The sequence below is a fragment of the Chiroxiphia lanceolata genome, chromosome Z (genome assembly GCF_009829145.1).
Source record: "Chiroxiphia lanceolata isolate bChiLan1 chromosome Z, bChiLan1.pri, whole genome shotgun sequence".
NCBI classification, from domain to species: domain Eukaryota; kingdom Metazoa; phylum Chordata; class Aves; order Passeriformes; family Pipridae; genus Chiroxiphia; species Chiroxiphia lanceolata.
Window position 1 is genome coordinate 2,724,854 of NC_045671.1, and position 22,960 is coordinate 2,747,813.

Below are 22,960 nucleotides of genomic sequence, written 5' to 3' on the forward strand. Positions count from 1 at the left end.
AATGTTCATACCCATCACTCTTAAAAGAAAAATAATACTTCACTAAGAAGGACATAGGATGGGACTCCTTCCTCACTTGCAAAATGATTAACTGAAGTGGGTTTTGCATATGTAAAATACCCAATAATGTATTCCAGAGGTGGCCAAGAGTAATTCTATAGCTGAGGCATTTTGTATAACTTGTGTGAAAAAAGAGAAGAGCTGGTGTCCGTTTTAAGAAGTTTCTTAGGTGCTGTAATCCAGTAGTGTTGGGAGGAGTAAGCAAATTAATACAGGCAGTTTCCCTGGAGTTATAAAATGGCAGTCTGGCTTTTGGAAGGAACAAATGTGTTAGTTTCATTAGGACAATATTATATATACCTTAAGGGGAAGCTTTTTCTGACAGCCTGAGTGAAAAGAGTGTAGGAGCAGCTCTCACTGTGCCTGGATCACCTTTTGGGGGGGCTCACTGAGTCACATTTATTCTGTTGAGGCCAGTCATGTAAACCTCATGCATGCCTTGCTACTTTTTCTGAGTGGCAAACATGACTGTGTGGAGGGATGGTAAGGAGTCATCCATCTATGGAAAGTTTAGGGCTGGATCTGAGTCTTACCATGCGTGTTCCTGATGTTTTCCAACTTGATCAACAGTACTGGTGACACAGTGGTTAAGCACAGCTCAGCAGTGGCATTAGTCCCTGTGAGGTTTGGAGCAGCTCTTGATCCCAGTGTAGTTCTTCCTGTAGCTTTCTAAAAGGAAAATACGTGTCTGCTGGAACATGTTTTCTCAAGGGTGAGAGCTGTTCAGCCCTTACTCAGAACTGCTCTTGCAAACGTTTATTTCTTACCATAAAATGCTCCATGTGATGTGATGTCAAATCACAATGATGTAATAGCATCTTGAAGACCAGGTATGTCTTTAAGAAGCTTGGCACTATCTGCATCTGATGAGTTACTGGGGGACAGAGTACTTCATCTGTTGAATCTGAGGATGAGTTTTCTGGTTCCCTTGCTCCACAGGGGGATTGGATCATCTCTGATTTCTCAGTGCCTTTCCCATTTATGGTTGCATTCCAATGTTTCTGAATTGTAATAGGATAGAAAATCAGTGGGCATTAAGTGGTACTTTCCAAATCCTACCCTTGCTAAGAGCTCTTTGAGGGTAAATCTAGCACGGTCTCATCCAGTCTATTGCTTCTGGAGGGCTCTTCCAGAGGGACTGGATCATCTGCAGGAAGTCCCATTTCACATCTGTCAGCTTGCTTCCACTTCCAGCATCTTCTGTTTTCCTCTGAGGCACTGAGAGGTGCTGCATCAAGATGTCACCAGCAGCCTTTGACCATCATTGTATTTCACTTTAGGAAAATTACCAGAGTTCATGTGCTTTGACCTGAATGTATTTGCTTATCAGAAGCTTCTCAAGCTTCAGAAGATGCCTGTTTGCACATGGTGTGAGTCAGCCTCAGGAATTCCCTCCTACCCTCCAGCAGTGTTTAAACTGACACACTGTCAGGAGGTTTTTGCCTCCCAGAAAACTCCTGTGACACCTTGACCTAAATCTCAGACTTTCTTAGCTCTGTGTTCCTGGGCACAAACAACTTAAGTACGTGTTGTACCAGTGTCATGTCCTCGTTGAAATAGCCTGATTTGGGTTAGTTCTGAGTTGTCAGCACAGTTCCAGTATTTGTTCATTCTAAAACATGTAGAATCATGGGATAGAGTGTAGAATGTCCTGAGTTGGAAGGGACCCACACGGATCATTGAGTCCAAATCCTGGCCCTGCCCAGGATACCCCAACAATCCCACCCTGTCCCTGAGAGTGTTATCCAAACACTCCTTGAGCTCTGGCAGCCTTGGGGCCGTGACCTGGGGAGCCTGTTCAGTGCCCCACCACCCTCTAGAGGAAGAACCTTTTCCTGATATCCAACCTAAACCATCCCTGACACAGCTTGAGCCACTCAGTGTTTCTCAGTGTCCATGGGAACCCTTTGTTACTGCAGGTTTTTAAGAACAGGTGATAGCTGCTTGTGGACAGAGAGACATTTCCATCTGCAGACTTGCACTGCCTGTGTGAGCTGGGGGTACTGAAGGCTGCTGTGCTGTTCAGGGTGCTATTTCTGAGAATAATCGCTTGGGGAGTCCCTCAGGTTGGTAGATGACTCATTGAATGGAAAATTAAGGGACCCTGTTTCTACTGTGAACGTAGACCAACCTGGTTTTTTGTATAATATTTTAATGTCTCTTTTAACTCTGTTCAGAATTGCATTTAACTCGCAGGGTCTCCATTCTTTCTTGCTGTCTTTACATGTTTACATGTTAAATTTTAGTGTTTCTCCCTGACTTCTGTGCTGCAGCAGCCTGAATGCTAGAGATGACATACATCTGTTAACTTACTGCTTGAATAAGGACTTGCTTTTCAGTCAGACTCCTATTGGTCGTCTATCCCTGTGGGGGTTTTGCTCCATCACTTTCAAATTCTGGAGTAGGGGCTTCCATCCAATGCTGAGTACTGTGAATACTAATTTAAAACTGCAAAGAAGGTGTAGCTTAGACTGATGTCTTTAAATCTTCAGGAATCGCCACTCATAAATCTTCTTGGACAGACCAGCTCCCTGCCTTGGCAGCTTGTGGGCATTTCATCTTATCAAAGCATCATCAGTTACTGCAACAGTCACTACCCTCCCTCTGTTATCCTTGCTAAGGATGCTGCAGCTGAACTGATCGTGAAGCTCCTGAAAATCTCAGCAGGCTTTGGGGCATCTTCGGATAGTCACATCCACCTCGTGAGTTGAACGGGTCTTGCAGTGTCTCTGAGCTGTTCGTGGCTGTTCTTTGCAACGTTCTGGTTGTGTGTATTATGGAAAGTGTTCTAGGCACGATGGTTTTTTGTTTTTTTCTAACCTACTTCAATTCTGTTGGACAGGATGCAACACTGAAGTGCCGAGCGTACATTTGCCAGGTGGTTCAGTTCCTCAGCACCCTGGAGCAAAGTGGAAAGATCACCCTTGCAGTTTTGGAGCAGGAAATGGCCAAGCTGCTGGATGATGTAGTCATCTTTAATCCCCCAGGTTTGTGTTGTAGAAACAGCCAATTGCTTCAAGGCTGCCAAGATCCTGTACTCTGCTACATGGATTGATGAACGTCTGTGACTGTGTAATTACTTGCATTATAATGTCTCCTAATATACCACCTATATATACATGTCACCAAAGCAATTATGTTGCTTTGTTGATGTGTATATGTAAGTGGTATATTAGCACACAGCAAAAATATGAATTACCCCATAGACCTATCAAGAGTGACACAACCAACAATTAAAAGAAGGCTTATGTTGTGAGTGAAACAGGCTGATATCCAGGAGCTTGAGGGATTTTCTTTGTTGTCTTTTTTTTTTTTAATTTAACTTAATTTAAATTTATTTATTTTTTAATTTTTATTTTACTTGTTCATTTACATCCATTTTAAAAGGAAAAACGGCAGAAATATATTCTCTTGGTCCTGAGGGATTAGGAGTAATGGGTACAAACTGAAAGAGAGGAAATTTAGGCCAAATATTGGGAAGAAATTCTTACTTTTAGAGTGTTGAGCTACTGGAACAGGTTGCCCAGGGAGGTTTTGGATGCTCCAACCCTGTCAGTGTTCGAGGCCATGTTAGATAAGGCTTTGAGCAACCTGGTCTAGTGGATGCTGTCTCTGCCCATGATAGGGGGATTAGGACTAGATGAAGTTTAAGGTCCCTTGCAACCCTTAACATTCCATCATTCTATGACTGGGCTCTCAGAAAGGGTTCTAAATTGTATAATTGGGAAAACCTGAGAGTACTGAAGTATGAGAGCTATACTGATGTGCACTAGTGGTATGGTGTATCCACACACAGAGGCTTTATATCGATCTGATTGTTAGCATTGGTCCCATCCCGAGGTTCCTCTATGAAGCTGTAACTTGAGGTGGAATCAGTTGTCTCACTGTACTCCACAGAAATGCTTGTCAGCAGTTGTGTGGGTCACGGGCAGGAAGAGACACAAGTGTCCTGGCAACCATAGACAAGGAATAGGGGTGTGTAACGAGCCAGAGGGTTTTCCCAGTATCTGCAGAAAGTGTCCAGTGGTGAAGCTGAATTTGGGTTCCAGTGTCGATTTACTGACGTGGTTCTCTGCTCTCTGACCTCCAGACATGGACCTGCAGACGCGCCACCTGGCCCTCAGCAGTCTGTTCACGGAAACGCTGATGATGCTGAACAATTCCAGCATCACCACGGCCGAGTCTCTCCGGGGGACCCTACGGAGGTGGATAGAAGGCAAAGTGCATGGACTGCTGGCCATGCCCCTGCTCACAGCGGCCTGCCAGAGCCTGGCCTCGGTGCGGCACATGGCCGAGACCACAGAGGCCTGTATCACTGCTTACTTCAGTGAGGGTAGGGGCCTTCTCTGCTTGTCTCAGGAGCTTGGGCCACCCTTGGATACCACTGAATACACATTGTCTGGAATCATGGAATGGTTTGGGTTGGAAGGGACCTTACGGATCGTCTCGTTCCAACCCCTCTGCCATGGGTAGGGATGAGGGGGGAATGACACACTTCACACTGACACAGGGGAGGGTTAGAGGGTTATCGTGAAGGAATTCTCCCCTGTGAGGGTGGAGAGGCCCTGACACTGGTTGCCCAGAGAAGCTGTGGCTGCCCCATCCCTGGGAATGTCCACAGCCAGGTTGGACGGAACTTGGAGCAACCTGGGATAGTGGAAGGTGTCCCTGCCCATGGGAGGGCAGTGGAACAAGATGGTCTTTAAGGTCCTTTCCAACCCCAAACCATTCTGGGATTCTGTGATTGAGATTTGGGGTTTACAACTACTCTGTGTGTTTTCTTAAGAATTATACCTCTCTGTCTGAAAACTGGTTTGGTTTTTTGTAGTGTTGCCATTTTTACAACTAAAGGGGAGGACTTCTTAAAAAATGAATCATTCCAGGAGAACAAAAGACATTTGTGCCCACCTGTAGTGTTCTGTAGGATAATTTAAGAAGAAAAAAAATTCCTGTTTGGTAAAAATCTGAAATTCTGTGGTGGGGGTGGTTTTCAGTTGTTTTTTTTTCCCCTTCAGTTTACATAATCCTTGTGGAACCACATTTTTATTTCTTCTGCTTTCTGTGTGGAAGATTTTAGTGTACCTGAAGGAAATACTTTTAATTCCTTGCTAAAATGTTCAAATTCTAGTCCTGTCTGAATGCTGAGAAAATATCTCACCTTAACCTCAAGGAGATGGCCTTTGATAGTGGAGTTTTTCTTTTCTCTCCACCAGAGTTTCATGACATGCTGATTACCTGGAAAACAGCTAAACCAACCCAGATTCTGTAAACAGTAGCCCTGATTCTTAGGTTTTACTACGTGCTGCTTTTTCACACTCTTTTTGTTCTTTCCTTCTGTTTTCTTCATAGATTCTCCTCACCACCAGGATTTAGGCTGGGGCCCTATACTTGCCTCCCTCCAAGTTCCTGAGCTAACCATGGAAGAATTCCTGCAGGAGTGTCTGTCTTTAGGAAGCTACTTGACCCTGTATGTCTACCTGCTGCAATGCCTGAACACTGACCAAACTCTCACCAATGAAATGAAGATCCTGCTGACCATCAGCAAATGGCTGGAGCAGGTGTACCCCAGGTACGAAGCTTGGAGCTTCTGAATGTGCCTTGACTTTTAGATCAAGTTTATTTGTATTTGTATAGCTGAGATAATCAGGTGTCTCGGTTAATTAGGTTAATTTCAACAGGCTGCTGGATGAAATGGCCTGTCCTTTTTTATCCAGTAACTAAGAGTTTGTCCTTCTGCATGCAGTACCAACACTAATAGCTGTGATGGTTAAACAGAAGAAGGAATTTAATTTGTTAGAACACTAGTGAGTTTCAGTCATTTTTCAATCAGAGAAGCTCGATTTCAGTGACAGGATTTGTGCTCAGTTAAAATGACTCGAAGGAAACCCTGAATCACTCAGGGTTCCACTTTCCAGCATGTCCACTAGGTGGGATGAGTTACATTGCTAAATATTCAGCCTGGCACTCTGGGAGACCTGGTGTTCCAAGCTGCTCCATGGGGCCTCATCAACAGCTCTCAACCAAATCTGGAGCCAGTGGGTCTGGTGGAGTGCCCTGAGTCAGGGACCTGAAGGCTGTAAAACAACTTCCAAGATGACTGGGTTCTGGGGGGAAAGGAGGCACAGCCCTGGGGTCAAAATAAAAATCCTCAAAAGTATGTAACAACTGTATTTAGAGTTGCTGCTGAAATTGCCAGGATTTAGCAAACACGATGAATATCTTTCCATATTCATGTTGATTATGTTAATATTTTCTGTGAAAGAATGATTTGGAAAAATTTGTGTTCTCACTGTTTCTTGAAATTCAAAAAGCATTCTCTCACTGTGGTAGGTGCTGTAGTAATTTGATTGCCAGAGTGTGAAAGAGGCAGCAAAGCCACCACACAGAGCAGATAAAACCTTGCTCTGAACATCGGAGCTGAGATTGCCTGGGATGGGAAATGACTGGGTGGGGTGATATGAGGATAGTCTGATGCAGGAAACTCGTGCTGATGCTTTATGTGGAAAGTCTGAGGCTGTTAACTTAAGCTGCAAGCTGTTTTTGGAAAGATTAAAAATATCATAGGGGGAACTTCACTTTGTGCTTTACTCAACAAAAACATTCAACGTTTCCTTTTTTTCAAAGATCATATTAAAAGTTCAAATTGTTGTGGAAACAACAGCTAGTGCTTCCTAAAGTGTTTTATTGGTAAGTAAAGAAAAGAACAAAAGAGTAGAGGTACAGCTTCTTTGCTTTTATACCAAATCTTAATCAAGTTTAAATCCACTTAGGACTGCAGTATCATTTATTTCCAGTTGTAAAGCTTAAAAGGAAGCACTGTTCTTTGTCCTCTTACAGGCTCTTAAAACCTGCTAGCTGATGGCTCAAATCCACAACAGTAGCAGTTACAGCAGTGTAATAATTGGTGGGATGTACAGCTGTTTTATTCTCATACAGTAGGAGATTACTGTCACTAATTAACCATCTGAATTCTTCATGGGCCTGGCGGGGAGAGAAACAGGCTTCTTAATCTATGCAACTAACTCTTTAATTTATGTTTTGTTTTATTTTATTCTTTAAATCTCACCTAAAGCTCAGCAAAGGAAGAGGCCAAGCTGTTTCTTTGGTGGCATAAGGCCATGCAGTTATCCCTGATTCAGATGGAGCAGGATGATGCTGTTCTGATCGAATCCGTCATCCGGACACTGCTGTCCATCCAGTGCAGGCAGAGCCAGCTGGCTGAAGAGAGACTGACTTCTGGAATACTTGGTGCTATTGGACTGGGCAGGAGGTCTCCTTTGTCACCCAGGTAAGGGATGGAGTGTGATAAATTAATTGCTTTGAGTCATCGTATTATAGAAGCAGCCTGGGTCCAGACTGCCCAGTGCAGTGTCAGAAGATGTTTTGAATCCATGCTGTCCCCAGATCTATAAAGTTGTTTGGGCCAGTCACAGGAAAAACACAGGGAGTGTGATAATCTGGTTAAGAAGTGTGTGTGTGAACTTCTGTAAAGTCTGTGGTGGAGAAGGAAAGAAAATGCAGTTGTGATTCTGACTTAGTGCCCAGCAAAGTTTGTAGGCAAACTGTTTGTTAGAGGAAGATACTTGCACTTGGTCTGTAGAACACTTTCAGTTGACCTGACGAGATTTTGTATAATAACATACACTTTGCCCTTTCTGTTTTAACCTTGAGGTATTGGAAATGTTAAGAGAAGCTCAAGGAAGCATATGCTTGCTTGTTGTTCACTTTACCTTCCAAAGAGAGACACCAAGTTTGATGGCTAGCTGTTAAAAACAAGTTCACTGTGGAGAGAATACCAAGGAAAAAACCATAAATGCTTATGGAACACCAATACCTAAACATAAGTTTGTGTTTATAAGGATGCAGTCCTGTTGAAATTGCTCTGAATTCTTGGTCTCATTCAGCTGATCCCTCGATTTGGGTGGTGAGGATGTTTCACAGTCTGTGAAGTGAGGAGTGTTTTGGATGTGGCCTCAAGGCTTCAGCTAAGCTTGAAGCAGATGTAACATTTCATATGTATCATATTATATCATCCTCTGGTATGTATGATATCCTGTTATATGTGTATCCAGAGAAGTTGGATCCCCTTCCATCCCTGGAAGTGTTTAAGGCCAGGTTGGATGGGGCTTGGAGCAACCTGGTCTAGTGGAAGGTGTCCCTGCCCAGGGCAGGGGGTGGAACTGGATGAGCTTTGATGTCCCCTCCAACCCAAACCATTCTGTTTGATATGATATTCATCATGATACGAACCCATGATATTCAAGTGACTTCTTTTTTTCTAATGCATTGGAGATGGTCGTCTAAAGCCTCTACTTTGTTCCTCATGCAAGAGATACCCCATGGCATAGAACTCCCAGTGTACCTCCTGTTGAGACCTGCAAATCTGACACCCCCTTCTCTCTCTGTGCTTCCCCCACGCAGGTTTCGGGTGGTTGCCCGCAGTCTGTCTGCTTTCCTCTTGGTGCAGATTCCTGCAGAGAGCCAAGTGCGCCTGAAAGCCGGCTCAGAGCCCAAGCTGTCTCAGAAGGCTCAGCAGGTGAGCTCTGCCCATCTCTGGCTGCTTGACGATGCCCTCTGTGCGTGCTTCTTTAGCTTTTGGGGTGAAGTAATAAGGATCACTACAAGCATTTCTTCGAGCTAAATCCTGCCCTCACCTTGTTGCTGAACTTTGGCAGCAGGACTGTGTGTTTGAGCTCTGTCCTAAGGTGATCTTAGGTAAAACTGCTTGTACAATATTCTGTATTAATATAAAGGCATCAGTTTCTAATCTTACACACTGAAAAAGGAGCAGATGAACTTATGTCTGTAAACCTTGACTTCTGAGAGTTTGGAGCATTGCAGGTGGAAGGAATTGCAAACAGACAGGAAAAAACAGTGCTGCTGGTGATTGCACTGCTTTTCAGTGATAAAGCAGGACTGCATTCACACTGACATTTGTTTATGTGAGGTCAGGGCTTAAAAGCCCTGTGATAAATAAACATTCCTGCTTTAGCATGTGCACTGACCATGATGGTCTTTCAGTAAGCATGTGAGAAGAGGAAGGAGTTGATTGTACCAAAGCAAAGTAGCTTGGTACAATTTGTTTCTCTTAAGAAAAGAATGAAACTTGTTCAGAAATACGCCCAACATTTGCTCTGCCTACTACTGCCAACATAGACTTTTCTATGTATAATTTTTAACTTGACAGTCAATACCTAAATTTAATGTTATTATCAGGAGTAAAACAATACTGTTATGAAAGTTAAGATGTTCATAAGAACAGCATGAAGCAAATATCAAGTGTGTTGCAGTTTGTAGTTCAACATAATTTCTGTGAAACCATTTCTTTAGTTCACAAAGTGAATATTTGAAAATATTTGTGTTACAGAATCCTAGCAAGCCTTGATAGGATAGTTTTTGTCCTGATCTTGGGGAGTGACTCGAATATACAATATATCACTTGAAAATACAGGTGACTCGAAACACTGTTATGTGATTGTGTTTTACAACTGTTTTGTACAGAAAACTCTGGGTTCTGTAGTAGGTAAGGATCTTCTGGGGGAATTGTGCATATTGTGGCTCATGAACTGGCTTGTTACGGACCAGAGTTCATCTAACAGAGTTCTCCCTTCTACCCACAGGCACTGAGCGCTCTTGAATCCATGGCATCAAACAAACAATATATGGAATACCAAGAGCAGCTCTCCCAGGCTTCTGTGTTCATCAGGCATCCAGAGCATTGTCTTCGGGACGGCAACAACCTGCTGTCTCTCCTTGTCAATACCCTGTACCCAGAAGTGCATTATTTGGACACCATCCGGTAGCGGCGCTGGGCTCGCAGGGCCATCACTCAGTGCCCATCACCCTGGTTTACAAACAGTGTCCCTGCTGCACAAATAACTTTCACCTTCAGAGTTCCACTTAGTAACTAAGTCAGAATTGTGAATGGGAGCGGCATGCTGTCAAGCTTTTCTCCCCTTTAAGGTTTTCTTGCTTCCCTTTTTAGGCCTGTGGAATTGCCTTTTTTTTTTTTTTTTTTTTTTTTTTTTTTTTTACTGAAAGCACTTGAATATCCTCCTGTGTGTGGTGCACTTCTGAGAGGAGGGTACTTGGGGATAGGTGTACAAATCATTAGTCAACAAAGCTCGTCCTGGAGCATCTGGAGTTTTTGCTTGGTGCCTTTTTTATTTTCCAGTGTGTCATCACTCAGGCCAGTTCAAATTTACTGGGGGATTGTGTGTAAAAGAGGTTTGACTTTCTTAACCAAGGATACCTCTGAGTCTTACCTGAGTGTGTGTCTAGTGATTTTTGTGAAACCCCTGTGTTTGAAAAGATGGTACTTCAAGTTTTGATTTCTTTTTGCTATTCCACAGAAATCTGTAGTTGAGAGGCATGCCTACAATCTTCACCCACTTCTGTAAATATTAACAAAAATTGTAACTGAAGAACTTTGGTTTTTTCCTGTTTTCTAAATATTAATGTGTCTGCATCTGTATTGCTTCATTAAATGCAAGTAACTTCTAGCCAAGTTCAAGGGGATTTAAATCCAGAAACAGATTTTCTGGATCTCTAGTGTCTGGGAGGGGAACAGTCAGGTATGATCATGTTAGGTAGGATTCTTTAATTCTTAAAGTCTGGTGGTTTAGGAAATACTGATTTAACAAGTGTCCACTCACCACTTAAGTTTATTTTCTTCTGCCTGGCTGGGCATGACACCATGAGATTTTAGAGGATGCTATGAAGAGGTATTTCTGTTGTATTAAATTTGGTGATCACTTGTTAAAATTCTGTTGCCAAAGCATGAACCACGAGCCTGTAAATCTGTAGTTTCAGCTGAATGATCACTGTTTTTGTTGCCTTGTCTGATCATAAGATGCACTTTTGTTTAGGGAAAGCAGAAGGTGAATTTTTCCCGTTGCTTGTTTGACGTCCCCTTCATCACTGATGTGTTTGAGGTGGCCCAAGGTCCTACAGTCCCAATCCCTACACCTGTGTGAAGGAACTGATCGCTTTTTCTCTCCCTCCATTAATTGTGCCTTTGTGTTTATGACATGGTTGCACGTTAAAACATGAGTTCTGATCACTAGGGGATAGAAATGTGCTGCCTACTGTCTGGTCAATGATGCTTTGATCTGTTCCTCCCAACGGTGGTTCTGGTGCTGCAGAGCAGATCAGCTTTTTCTTCTTGCCAGATTCTGCTAATTATGCCAGCTGGGTCATTAGATCACCGTCATATTAATGTGGTCTTAGAGTTCTTTGCTCTATCTGCGAGCCTATAAATAGATATACATATGTACATCCGTCTGTATATTAACCAGATACCAAATGCAGCATGTTTTTTAAGACTCTTTTGGAAAATTTGTGTCTGGAGGAATACATTTGGCCGCTTTTCCCCCCTCAAAGACTTAAAAGCACTGGTTTTATTAGATTCAGTGTTATTGATCAGTTGCATATAAATGTGAAAAAGTCAGAAATACGTGTTTGAGATGCACTTTCAAAATGAGGAATTGTTTCAGCTGTTGAGTTTTTACAAATGTTGTATTTATAACATGCTATGTCTGCAAAGACCATGCAAAAATAAAAACAAAAAATCAAACAATTTGTGACAGACACTGTGATGTTTTCAAGTTGCTGGAAGAATACACATCAGGTAACACATAATTGCTGTATGTGTCACCCACAGACCAGTCTTCTGGCTTCATGGTCAGTGTGGTAATGGCAGAAGTCTGAACCTGTGCTTTCCTCAAACACAGGGGAGCAGTTTTGTGAACTGACAGATCCACTGGCAGTTCTCTGTGCAAATGTGAACTCTAGAGCCTGGGTCCTTATTTTCCAAATTGTACCCAACAGAGTGACTTTTTATTTCTTCTAGTTTTACTGGAAAGGCTCAGTAAATTCCCAGCATCTCCCACTGTCTCTTGTGCCCAAAACTACAACGTTCTTGTTCACATCATTAAATGTCACCGGGTGCTCTCAGAAGGAAAACTGAGTTTTATGTTAGTTTTAACATTGTAGATTGCATGGAAAGGGATGAAATGGCTATGTCAGCTACTCAATAACAACGATGCCTGTTGGATGCTTGGTGCAGTTTAGTTGGAGAATGAGTATCTGTGGCTTTTTGAATGTTTTACCTCACGCAGCAGTTGTTGCATTGGGATGAGTTGTTGCCTGTGGGTTGCAGCTCAAGTATTTATTAATAAAATAAGGCCAAATAGGGAAATGGACATAACAGCTGAATGTGGCATTAACTTCACTCAGGGGAATGGAGAAGCAGAAGTTGAGCAGCAAGGTGCCTGAAACGTGCAGGCAGTGCTTGCCCTGCAGGCTGACTGCTCAGCAACCCACAGGGGCTGTGGTGATGGGAGATGGCATCATTTATCCTGGGAGAATAGAGGGCAGTGGCCAAATCCTCCCCAAACCCTGAATGTGCATAAACTGAGCAGTTTAGGAGGAGGGGAGGAACTGGGACACACTTTTTAGGCCAAGTGAGTTCAACACTAGAAGCCTCCTGGCATGTGCCCTGCTGTGTTTTGACCTTCTAGTTTATATTGGCTTGGGTGGGTGGTCCTCTCCCATGAGGACCAGGGGGCACGAGTTGGTTTTGGGGCACAAGGTCTGATGTTTCTTTTTGGACCCAAACTAATTGAGTTAAAGAGGTAGTTTTTGAGAGAAAAATCCCGTGAGCCAAGCGTGAATCCCATACACAAGTGGGAGTGGGTTCTTTGTTATTCTGTATCTGTAAATCATAAGGGCTCAGAAATTCGGTTCAGTTTGTCCAATATCCCTGAGATCTCTTTCCTCTGTGACACTAGTGAGACTGAGCTTACAGATCCCTGACTACACTGCCTGCTGTAACTTCCTTTTCCTCTTTGCATCCCTTCTTATTTTTATTAAACCTGGCTTTCAAAAAAAAAATTAAAAAGCCACAGATACTGATTCTCCAACTAAACTGCACAAAGTATTCAAGTCACAGCTGGGACTTTAAGCTGGGATTTGAAATATCAAGTTCAAATATTTCCTTGCATTTTTTTTCCTTATTATCTTGGCCAAGTCATTTAAAATTGTGCTTTACTTTCCCAGCACAGGTATTATGAAGAAATGAACTTTAAAATAGTAATTGATTGAGCTTGCAGGCAGGACCACAGGCTTGATGGTAGTTCGGTAGCAGCTTGGAATCCCAGCCAGTGGTGGTTGTTACCAGGAGCAGGATCATCCTGGGAAGAATTTTGGAGCTGCTGCACTGGAATGGTTGCACAGAGCCACTTGCAAGTCAGAACTTTTCTGTGTAACACAGAGGTGGAAACTGTTTAGAAATAAGTTTTTTAGCTTTAAAAAAAAAAAAGGCAAAAAGGCAATTTGTTGTATTGGAACATTTTCACAGTGTATTTATCACAGAGCTCTGGGCACTAGGTAGAGTAGTAGAGTTAGAGACTAATTAGACTTTGCATGTCCTACTTTCAGCTCTACCAGCTTTTGGAAAACCTCTTCCTTTTTCTTGGACTCCTCTTGAAAGTTAAGGTTTCCTTTAAACTCTTCAATAAACTCTTCTGGAAGATAATGAATAATAATAATGACTAAAAAAAAAAAAAATCCCCAAAACCACTAGCAGAAATTCCAGTAGTGTTCTGTCACAGCTGGTGTTTGAAACATGACAGTAGCTCACTTGCAGGCTGCAAGTGGTTGGACAAGTGGAGTTGTGAAATGACATTTGAAAATTGCCAAAGCAAAACGATTTGAGAAAATTTTATACTGTAACCTGCTTGCTAAATATGATCTGGGCTAAAAACGCACAGATTGGTTAAAACTGACATTCTGTGCAGATCCTCCTCTGCTCTTCCAGCTCCACCCCTTTTTTATTTCTTCTCTTTTGCCTTTAAGGGCTGCTCTTGCTTGTGAGCAGCAGCAGGGCTGGAAGTCATAGCATATAGAATGGCTTGGGTTGGAAGGGACCTCAAAGATCGCCCAGTTCCAACATCCCCACCAGTGTTTGGCCTTCTGTTCATCGGCCAACACGGGTTTTGTGTTCCCTGGGAGAGAGGACACTTGTGCAGGGAGCAGGTGGGGGTGAGATCTCCTCAGCTGCGCCTGGGCACTGCTCTCCCTCCTGGCAGGGTCTGGCTCCCTCCGTGCCTGCGGTCAAAGTTCTCGTAGGTGCAGTCTGGCAGCTGTGGCCTGGCAGGAGGAGAAGGGAATAAGGTAAGGACACATCCCTGGCTGCTCTGGGCTTTGTAAGTGGCTCCAGCAAGCAGCTAAGGAGTGTTAGAGCAAGTGTCTGTGACGCTCCAACACGGGCTGTCCCTCTGCAGCAGGGGGTCTTTAAGGGTCTGAGTTGCAACTGATGTTTTACATCTTAAAGCATCCAGAGCAATCTCCTGCACCCTTAGCATTAACTGCTGCTGCTGTCCTGCTGCTCAGAGCCTTGGGAGGTTGTGACAAACCTCCCCTGAGAAGGATCTTCTCATGGGAATGTTGGTTTTTAAGCTTTCCTCTGTGTAGGTATCTGTACAAAGACAATCAATGGTGCAGTGTCGTTTAGACCCTGATAAATCAGCAAACCTGTACTTTTTGCAAATAGTCATTACAAATTTGACTCTAGGATTAAATTCCTTGTTGTCTCTTTGGCCGTGTCCTGTATACTCGAATGTCCTGCTGAAATGGCCCTTGTTCCTGGGTAAGGTGAGGGAAGGAAAGAGACATCATGTAGGAGTAACTTGGGAACAGGATATTGCATAGGGGTAACTCAGGTTGGAGGCATCACAAAGGGATAACTCAGACTGGAAGGGAGCAGCCCTAGGCAGATGTAGTTATACTGATCTCAGATACAGCTTCTTTACTGTTAGACTAAGGGCTGTTTTGGTCTTTTTTAGTTTATTTTCCATCCCTTTCTAGCTCGGCCACCCCAGCTGTCAGTATTGTCCAAGATCAGCGTTGTGCTGGATAATGGGAAATGCCAAGGGTCTGTGGGAGCATGGTATGGATGCCAGCCAAGGAATGAGGCCCTGTCACACCTGACCTGGCTCTCAGGTGGGCTCTTTGGTACCTCCGTACTTTCCTCCACTCTTGGCTGAGCTCATCAGTTTTGGTGTGGGCACTTTTTCTTCTCCATTAGAAACTGGGGTCCAGAGGGAGGGGAAGGTTTCTCTTCCATGTTGTCAGCACAGACATCCCCTCACCTATCCCTGGGATGGATGGTCCACTGTTTAATGTAGCACCATAGAACCACAGAATGGTTTGGGTTGGAAGGGACCTTAAAGCTTATCTCATCCCACCCCCTGCCCTGGACAGGGACACCCTCCACTATCCCAGGGTGCTCCAAGCTCTGTCCAACCTGGCCTTGAACACTTCAAGGGATGGGGCAGCCACAGCTTCTCTGGACAACCTGAGCCAGGGCCTCACCACTCTCACAGCCAGGAATTCCCTCCCAATATCCCATCTAACCCTACCCTCTGGCAGTGGGAAGCCATTCCCCCTATCCTGTTCCTCCATCCCTTGTCCCAAGTCCCTCTCCAGCTCTCCTGGAGCCCATTTAGGCACTGGAAGGGGCTCTCAGGTCTCCTTGGAGCCTTCTCTTCTCCAAGTGAACACCCCCAGCTCTCCCAACCTATTTGCATGCCTGACTGCAGCCTTCCAACCGTGCTCTGGGCTTAAGGCACACCTAAATTTCCAGTCGTTTGCTCGTGCAGCATCTCTTTGCCATGGTCTCTCCAACCTGCTGCCCCAGTCCCTTGTCCTCACATCACTAGGGTCTCTCCTCAGCTGTGCCCAAACCTTGTTCCCTCTCCTTGTCCCAGGAACCTGCTCTCAGGTCAGAGAATTGTTACCAAGACCACAGACATGCTGCATTTTCACCCTTGACCATTTCCACCCTCCTGTGGGATGACATGAGTAGAAGGCAGGACATCCTTACCTGACCAGGCTGGATGGAGTGGAGGAGGGACCTGTGGAGTGGGAAGGATGATGTGGGTTAGCAATGAGGTCAGAGTGAGCTGGGGAGCCAGGACTGACCTAGAGCTGCTGGGAAGCTGCACTGGGTGGTTGTGACACTCCAGTGACTGGGGAGAAGACTTGATGTCAGGCCTGTGGCCCTCTTCATGGGTTTGGGAATTAGGCACTGGAATATAAGGAGGGAAACATTTTTGGTTGGTCTGACAGCTTCTGCTGTTCAAGACAAGTGGTGGTTTCCATGGGTATGACATCAGACTGTCCCTACAGACAAGTCACAGTGATCTCATCTTGTCCAGACTAAGAGGCAGAGTCCTGTGTCCCTCTTGGTCCTCTCCTGCCCATGCCACTGCACAGCAGGAATGGCTTCCTGGGATGTCTCATCCCTGAGTCCCTGAGATGATTCTCATCTCCTGTAGGCGGGGCATTCCCTGCTCTCATGGCCTCGGAGTTGCTGGGATGTGGGATTTCACCAATGATGGGAAAGCAGAGGTGTGGTCTGTAAAATGAGGATGCCCATCCCAGGGGATTAAACTGTTGTGTGGGATGCACCAAAGGTAAACCTTGGCCATGGGCTACAGGGGAAGAGGTAGTAATTAGCCTGCTCCAAGGCAAAAAAAGAATTACAAATCTAGTTGTGTAGGCAGTGTGTTCTCCACTAATTGCTCATCTGTTAGTTTATTAACCTTTCTCCTTGGGCACACAGAAACTCCTTCTCCCTCTGTCTTTTCCAAGGCCCCTTCCCAAAGGAGACCCTCTGTCAGCAGGCTGAGACCAGCCAGCCACGAGCTCCATCTTACTTGTACTTAGATTTCCCACTGGAAATGTCCTTCTCCTAGGGTAGAAAATTAAAAATCCTTAAAAAAAAAAAAAAAAAAGGAAAAAACCCACAAAACCCAAACAAACCCAACCCCCTCCTGCCTGCCTTTATCTGCTGCACCCATCAGTGGGTACCAGTGAGACAAAGGGAAGTCGCGACACTGACCTTCTCTGGAGAACACAGTGAAGCTCAGTATGGCCAGCAAAACGAGCACTTTGACTCCCAGCGGCACCAGGACCAGGATCATGAAGAAGGAGCTGTCGGACGCCTTGAATTTGTAGAAGTACACGGCCCCCTCGGCCCTGCCGTGGCTGTTGACAGCAGTGCAGGTGTATTTCCCGTCGTGGGTCAGGTACCGCAGCTCCTTGGTGACGCGGTGGCTCGCGCTGGTGGTGGAGGTGAGGTTGGGGTAGGGGGGCCCAGTCCAGGTCAGGGCAGGTGCTGGCTCCCCCTCGGCGGTGCAGCGGGCCTGGAACGTGTGATCCCTGTTGGAGCTGACCGTGATGTTGATGATCCGGGGGGCAGCTGTGGGAATGGCGACAGGGGAGGGAGGGAAAGCGTGTCAGGCTTCAAGGGCAGATACAGCGCAAGGCACCTGGAATGAGCTCTTGGTCTTGGTGGACCCTGGGTGGGTTATATCAGGGTAAAATTGGGCGACAGGTGCTGGTGGGTGAGGGGTTGGACATGACCCACTGATGGGAACTTGTAGCCCAGAAACCCCCCGTGCCCTGGGCTGATCCCATAGTGTGGGCAGCAGGGAAGGGGGGGATTCTGCCCCTCTGCCCCCTCAGGTAAGACTCCCCTCCAGAGTTGCCTCCAGCCCTGGGGAACAGCAACAGAAGGATGTGGAGCTGCTGGAGTGAGTCCAGAGGAGGCCACAGAGATGCTCTGAGGGCTGAAGCCCCTCTGCTCTGAAGCCAGGCTAGGAGAGCTGGGAGTGTTCAGCCTGGAGAAGAGAAGGCTGTAGGGAGACCTGAGAACCCCTTCCAGGGCCTAAAGGGTCTACAAGAAAAATGAGGACAAATTTTTTAGCAGGACCCGTTGTGATAGGACAAGTGGTGATGATGTTTTTCAAGTAAAAGAGGGGAGATTTAGATTGGATCTAAGGAAGAAGTTTTTTAAAATGATGGCTGCCCAGAGAAGTTGTGGCTGCCCCATCCCTGGAAGTGTTGAAGGCCAGGTTGGATGGGGTTTGGAGCAACCTGGGCTGGTGGAAGGTGTCCCTGCCCATGGCAGAGGGATTGGACAATATGAGCTTCAAAGATCCTCCTCAACCCAGACAATTCTATGATCCTATGAATGTTGGCATCAGCCCTCCTTCCTTATTTTTCTCGGCACCTTCTTCCCCTAGATTTCCTCCCTGCCTTTGATGGATAGAGGAGCAAAGAGATCCACGCAGCAAAGAGTGGGTGTGAGGATGCTCTGTTTGTGCTCTTTTTTTTGTACTCCATTTGTGTTTTATTCCTGTGATGCCTCACACAGTTTTCTGAGCTTCAGACCTTCCACGATGGCAGAGGGCAAAGAAGTGCCATCCACCACGTAGGCACAGGTGGTGACCTTTGTAGACTCGCAGCATCCCCACATGGTCGAGGACATGGTAACCATGGTGGTCTCCACAAGCCTCTCTTGGCTGTTCCCTTGTTCTCTACCTCCAGAGTACACATGGATGGATCTGTTTGTGTGGGTCCTTTGCTGGGTGCCTGAGACTTGCCAGATTTGACAGATTAGTGCTGTAGGAGAAAATTTCTACTTCTTGCTACAACCTGTTTTTGAGGTTTTTCTCCAACCCTGTAGTGACCAGGTCACTTTCAGGTTGGACATTAGGAGCAATTTCTTCACGGAGAGGTTGGCCAGGCATTGGAAGGGGCTGCCCAGGGAGGTGGTGGGGTCCCCCATCCCTGGAGGTGCTTAAGGGAAGACTGGGTGTGGCACTCAGTGCTCAGGTCTAGTTGACATGGTGGTGATCAGTCAAAAGTTGGACTCAGTGGTCTAGGAGGTCTTTTCCAACCGGTTTGATCCTGTGGCCACCCAACAGCCAGTGTAGGTTCCTGGTTGATTTTGGGTAACACTCTCACACCAAGATAGGGCCACTACTTTTGTATCCTGTATTTGTAGTGTATGGGATTGTGTGACTTAACGAACATTTAAATATCAGTTTTGTAAAGGTCACTTGGTAAAGACCATTTCAAGGATGCAAAATATCAAGAGATATACTGTTGAACATGTCACTGTCAGTCTAGTCTGCTAAGGAAGTGTAGCTGCTGTGACCAAGCTTGTCTTACCCACTGATGCTCTCCTCTTAGCTCTCCTGACCCATTTAGTGCATTTGGTTCCTAAAAGTGTTGTGAAAAGCGAAGGGAGCTACATGAGTGCCCTCACAGAGGAAAAGCAGGAATTCATTTTTTTTTTTTACAGGCTAAACAACAAAAATATCTTTTGCAACTGCCTACAGCACATCTTCCCCCTTGTCTATGTAATGCAAGAGGAGTTTCAGGTGGTGTGTCATGTGCCTGTGTGTTTTGTTGTCTTAATTAACCTTTTAACCATTAATTAGCCCCTTCCAGTCATACTGTCAGGGTCCATTCCCAAGCAAGGTGCAGCCTGGGTGCTGTGTCTGTGTGTGTTATCATTCCTTATGGTGTGGAAGTCTGGACAGCCCAAGAGAGACAGGTCTTGCTGCCATCATGCCCTGGTCATGCTGTGTGTGGGTGTTTAGGAGCTGCTCCAAGGGAAGGAGAGCCTCAGCTATGCAGAACTTCCCAAGAAGTAACCGAGCTCAACCTCAGAACCATCTGGATGCCCACGGTGCACAGCAGGCATAAGGAAGTTCCCTCTCACAAGCAAAACCATCCAACCTCATGACATGGGTAAGGTCTGAGTCTGTTTCCAAGGCCACTTGGCTCTCACAGCTCTCCCTTATCTGTGAGCTCACAGTTAAGGGAGCAGTGGGATTAGCATTTGACATTTGTTGCTCCGAGGTGTTTTTTCTAGGCTGTTTGTGTTTTTTTCAGGCTGTTTGTACCCTTATTGTTTCCTGCATCCAAAGTGGGATGCCCAGGTTTTGGTGGGCTCTTTACCCCAGCTGCCAGAGCCTCGCTATTTCCTTAACAGTTCTGTTCCTATTCCCTCCCCTGCATTGTGTTCCTTGCTTCATATTGGAAGACTGAGGAAGACAGTGAATATTCCCTGCCCAAATGCTCTAAACTGTCCACAGAGCCAGAAGAGCCAACCATTCGGAAAACCATCTCAGGTAATCTCCTGTTACCGTCCCATCAGTTTCCACACCTTGTGGCTCTTGTCTTCCTGCAGGATGGCTTTTCCTCTCATGGCTCTCGTGCCCTCTTACCAATCAAATGTGGCTTTATCCCACTCCTCTTACCAATCAAGTGCAGCTTTATACCACTCCTGCTTTCATACTTGTCGTGGATGTCTCCAGCCAGCTCCACCCTGCAGAAGTATCTGTCGCTGTCGCTCCAGGTCAGGTTGTCAATCCTGATGGAGAGGTCCTTGTGCCGGGGGTTGCCCAGCAGTTTGTACTTGTTCTTGTAGCTGATGGCAGTCTTACAGAGCTCGCTGGTGCTCTGGCTCACACACTTGAACACTATGGTGCCGTTGTAAGGCTCCTTGATCCTCCAAATGGCAGTGAGGGTCCGGTCAAAGGCTTTGTAGGGGTGTGTGAAGGTACAGGGCAGGATCACCATCTTCCCAAGCTCACCAGTAACATCAGATGGGACGTGAACAGACCAGCTGTTGGACTGCACACCTGGGAGCAAAAAGACATCATGGAATCACAGAATGGTTTGGGTGGGAGGGAACCTTAAACACCATTTTGTTACACCCTGCCATGGGCAGGGACACCTTCCACTGGACCAAGTTGCTCCAAGCCCCATACAATGTGGCCTTGAACACTGCCAGGGATGGGGCAGCCACAGCTTCTCTGGGCAACCTGTGCCAGGACCTCACCACCCTCACAGGGAAGAATTTATTCCTAATATCTAAATGTCCCCTCTTTCAGTTTAATATATAGGTATGTCTGTCTACCCCCTGTCCTGCTAGAATCAACAGCTGTAGCAGCAGACTGTGGTCTCAGAAACATCTGTGTCTATGTTCCTATCTTATAAAACTCACTTGACAGCTTCATTAAATCAGCTCTCCCTTCAGTAGCTGAGAATACCCATAAAATGTAAAAGTGCCCTGTAAGCAGTTCCAGCCCTGGTCTAGCTGGCTTCACCATGTTTTGTGGGCATTCAGCTGTCAGATTAATCCTGTAGACTCAAAGATAAGATTTGTTTTTTGTTCCTGTGTCTGCTGTCCACAACACTTGACAAATACATCGGGGGCAGTGCAGCTTGTATTAATCTATTGTGCACAGCACAATGGACAAAGGCCATCCCAGGGCTGGTTCTCTGCTGTTCATTTATTTACCTGGAATCAGCTCCAAGCCAGTATTTTGATTACTGAGATCTGGAGTCAGGCTGCCCTGTCTTTCAACAATATGGGCACCTTTTCCTGCCCAGGTAATCTCATAGACAAAGCTAGAGGACTGTAGGAGCTTCAAGAAGCTCGTGGACTTTAAGCACAAGGACCTGGCAATGAAAACAGAAATTGCTATTGTTTTCTAGTTTATTTGTCCTTGTTCTAGTTATTTTACAGCATGTCACTGTAACCTTTACTTCTTGAGAACTGCAGATCATGTGCTTTTGAGTACCTACCTGACTTGCTTTTCTCTGTCACTTCTTTGACTTGTTTTTTTTTTGTTTTAAATCTTGAGTAAAGAACACTTTATTTTTCTAGCACATAAGCCTCCCCTTGCCTTCCAGATGAAAAATAATGTTAAAAATAAGTGCATCTAATGTTACCAGCTCCACCCATTTCCATGGAAACACAGTCTGCCTAGTTATGAGTGGAGGGAGTTGTCAACATTCTGTGTATAATTTACCCTTAACCTTGAAACTTCAGGTCTTCCATTATTCCTTTTGCTAATACCCACCCTCCATTTGTTCCTGGAATTGAAGCTCTTATAACAGAGAGAGAGAAGTTCATGGGAAAATAGCCTGCACACCTCACAGAGGGTAACTCCCAAAAGGAGTTGTCAGGTCAGTGCACCTGCTGGTTGTCTATGGAAAGGCTGTGAAGACAACAGCAAGAGCTGCAGACCACCCCAGGCACCACCCTTGCTCTAGCAAATGCTGTTTGACAGTGTATCTAAGCAACTCCCATCGAGTTTAATGGAATTTAAGTGCATGTTGAAGTTAAATGTGAGCTTAAGTGATCGATGGAACTGGAGAAAATTGTGTATGCTGCATAATACCTCCTAGGAATGTGAAGCAGCACTTCTGGGGGGGGATGGAAATGCTACATCTACATGACAAAGCTGGGGAAAAGTTAGATGAACTTCATGCACAAGTTAAAAAAACAAAGAAACACGCAAACCACCCCCCCACACCCACAACTTGAAGCCCTCTCTGACAACTGCTGAGCCAGGTCTGAATTTTTCCGGTGTTCTCACATGCACCTGGAATTTCATGATCCTTTTAAGCAACGTGATTGATGGTGCAATCCTTGGAGAGTTTGTTGCATTAGGGTGATGCCCCTGGCACTTTGTCTAGGGCGAGGGGAGAAGCCCTGATCACACAGGGGTTGGTAGCAATCTCAGCAAAGCTCAAACTCACCCTTCCTGGAGATGCGAAGAAGACACAGGAGAACCAAGCCAAACTCTCTCATGCTGGTTGACCTTCTCCCCTGAGGTGCATCAGCAAACCAGAACTGCCTCATTACATCTGAGCTGATGGCCTTGCAGGCACAAAAGGTTTTTCCAGGGCTGGAAGAAGTTGTGGTTTTCCTGTCCTTGGAGGGAGTGAGCTGTTTAGCTGAACCAGCTCTGGGTTCAGATATTAATAGTTCTGTGGTCAGTCATATGAAAATTACACCAGAGGGAATCAGGGCATTACGATTTTCCAGCTAAAGGAAGGTGTTTGCAGGTTGGGGTTGCAAACACCCACACCAGGTGTGTGATGGGGCGGGAGGGAACTGCTTTCCAGTGCCACCAACTCACTAGCCTGGAGGAAACCCTTGCAATCTGCCTAAAGGGTTGCCAAGCCAGACCCTTTCTCTCCTGGTTAGAAGCAGTTCCCCCTCCTGAACCTGGAGCCTGCAAGC

The 22,960-nt window shown here is 45.5% G+C and overlaps 2 protein-coding genes across 2 annotated transcripts in view; one reads left to right on the forward strand and one right to left on the reverse strand.

The window, feature by feature from the left end:
• The window catches only part of EPG5 (ectopic P-granules autophagy protein 5 homolog), a 57,787-nt gene extending 46,152 nt beyond the window's left edge, over nt 1-11,635 (forward strand). The window contains exons 38-44 of the mRNA XM_032675904.1: nt 2,553-2,762; nt 2,903-3,047; nt 4,151-4,393; nt 5,410-5,629; nt 7,133-7,348; nt 8,482-8,596; nt 9,681-11,635. Of these exons, the coding sequence (XP_032531795.1) occupies nt 2,553-2,762; nt 2,903-3,047; nt 4,151-4,393; nt 5,410-5,629; nt 7,133-7,348; nt 8,482-8,596; nt 9,681-9,863 (1,332 nt within the window). The 3' untranslated portion in view covers nt 9,864-11,635. The remainder of the gene's footprint in view (nt 1-2,552; nt 2,763-2,902; nt 3,048-4,150; nt 4,394-5,409; nt 5,630-7,132; nt 7,349-8,481; nt 8,597-9,680) is intronic.
• A 1,785-nt stretch (nt 11,636-13,420) lies between these two features.
• Nucleotides 13,421-22,564, reverse strand: SIGLEC15 (sialic acid binding Ig like lectin 15). The gene is made up of 5 exons (XM_032675905.1): nt 22,474-22,564; nt 20,181-20,564; nt 16,967-17,326; nt 15,947-15,977; nt 13,421-14,211 (listed from the first exon to the last, which is right to left on the reverse strand). Exons 1-5 carry the CDS (start codon nt 22,523-22,525, stop codon nt 14,115-14,117), a joined length of 924 nt encoding a protein of 307 aa, XP_032531796.1. The 5' UTR covers nt 22,526-22,564; the 3' UTR covers nt 13,421-14,114.
• Between the last annotated feature and the right edge of the window lie 396 nt (nt 22,565-22,960).

Excerpts from the sequence above, each read along its gene's own strand:
- SIGLEC15 (XM_032675905.1), bottom strand. The coding sequence starts at position 22,525 with ATGAGAGAGTTTGGCTTGGTTCTCCTGTGTCTTCTTCGCATCTCCAGG. Across the intron at positions 20,565-22,473 it reads TCTTCGCATCTCCAGGAAGG|GTGTGCAGTCCAACAGCTGG; the intron begins GTGAGTTTGAGC and ends TTTTGCTCCCAG. Across the intron at positions 17,327-20,180 it reads TATAAAGCTGCACTTGATTG|CTGCCCCCCGGATCATCAAC; the intron begins GTAAGAGGAGTG and ends CCATTCCCACAG.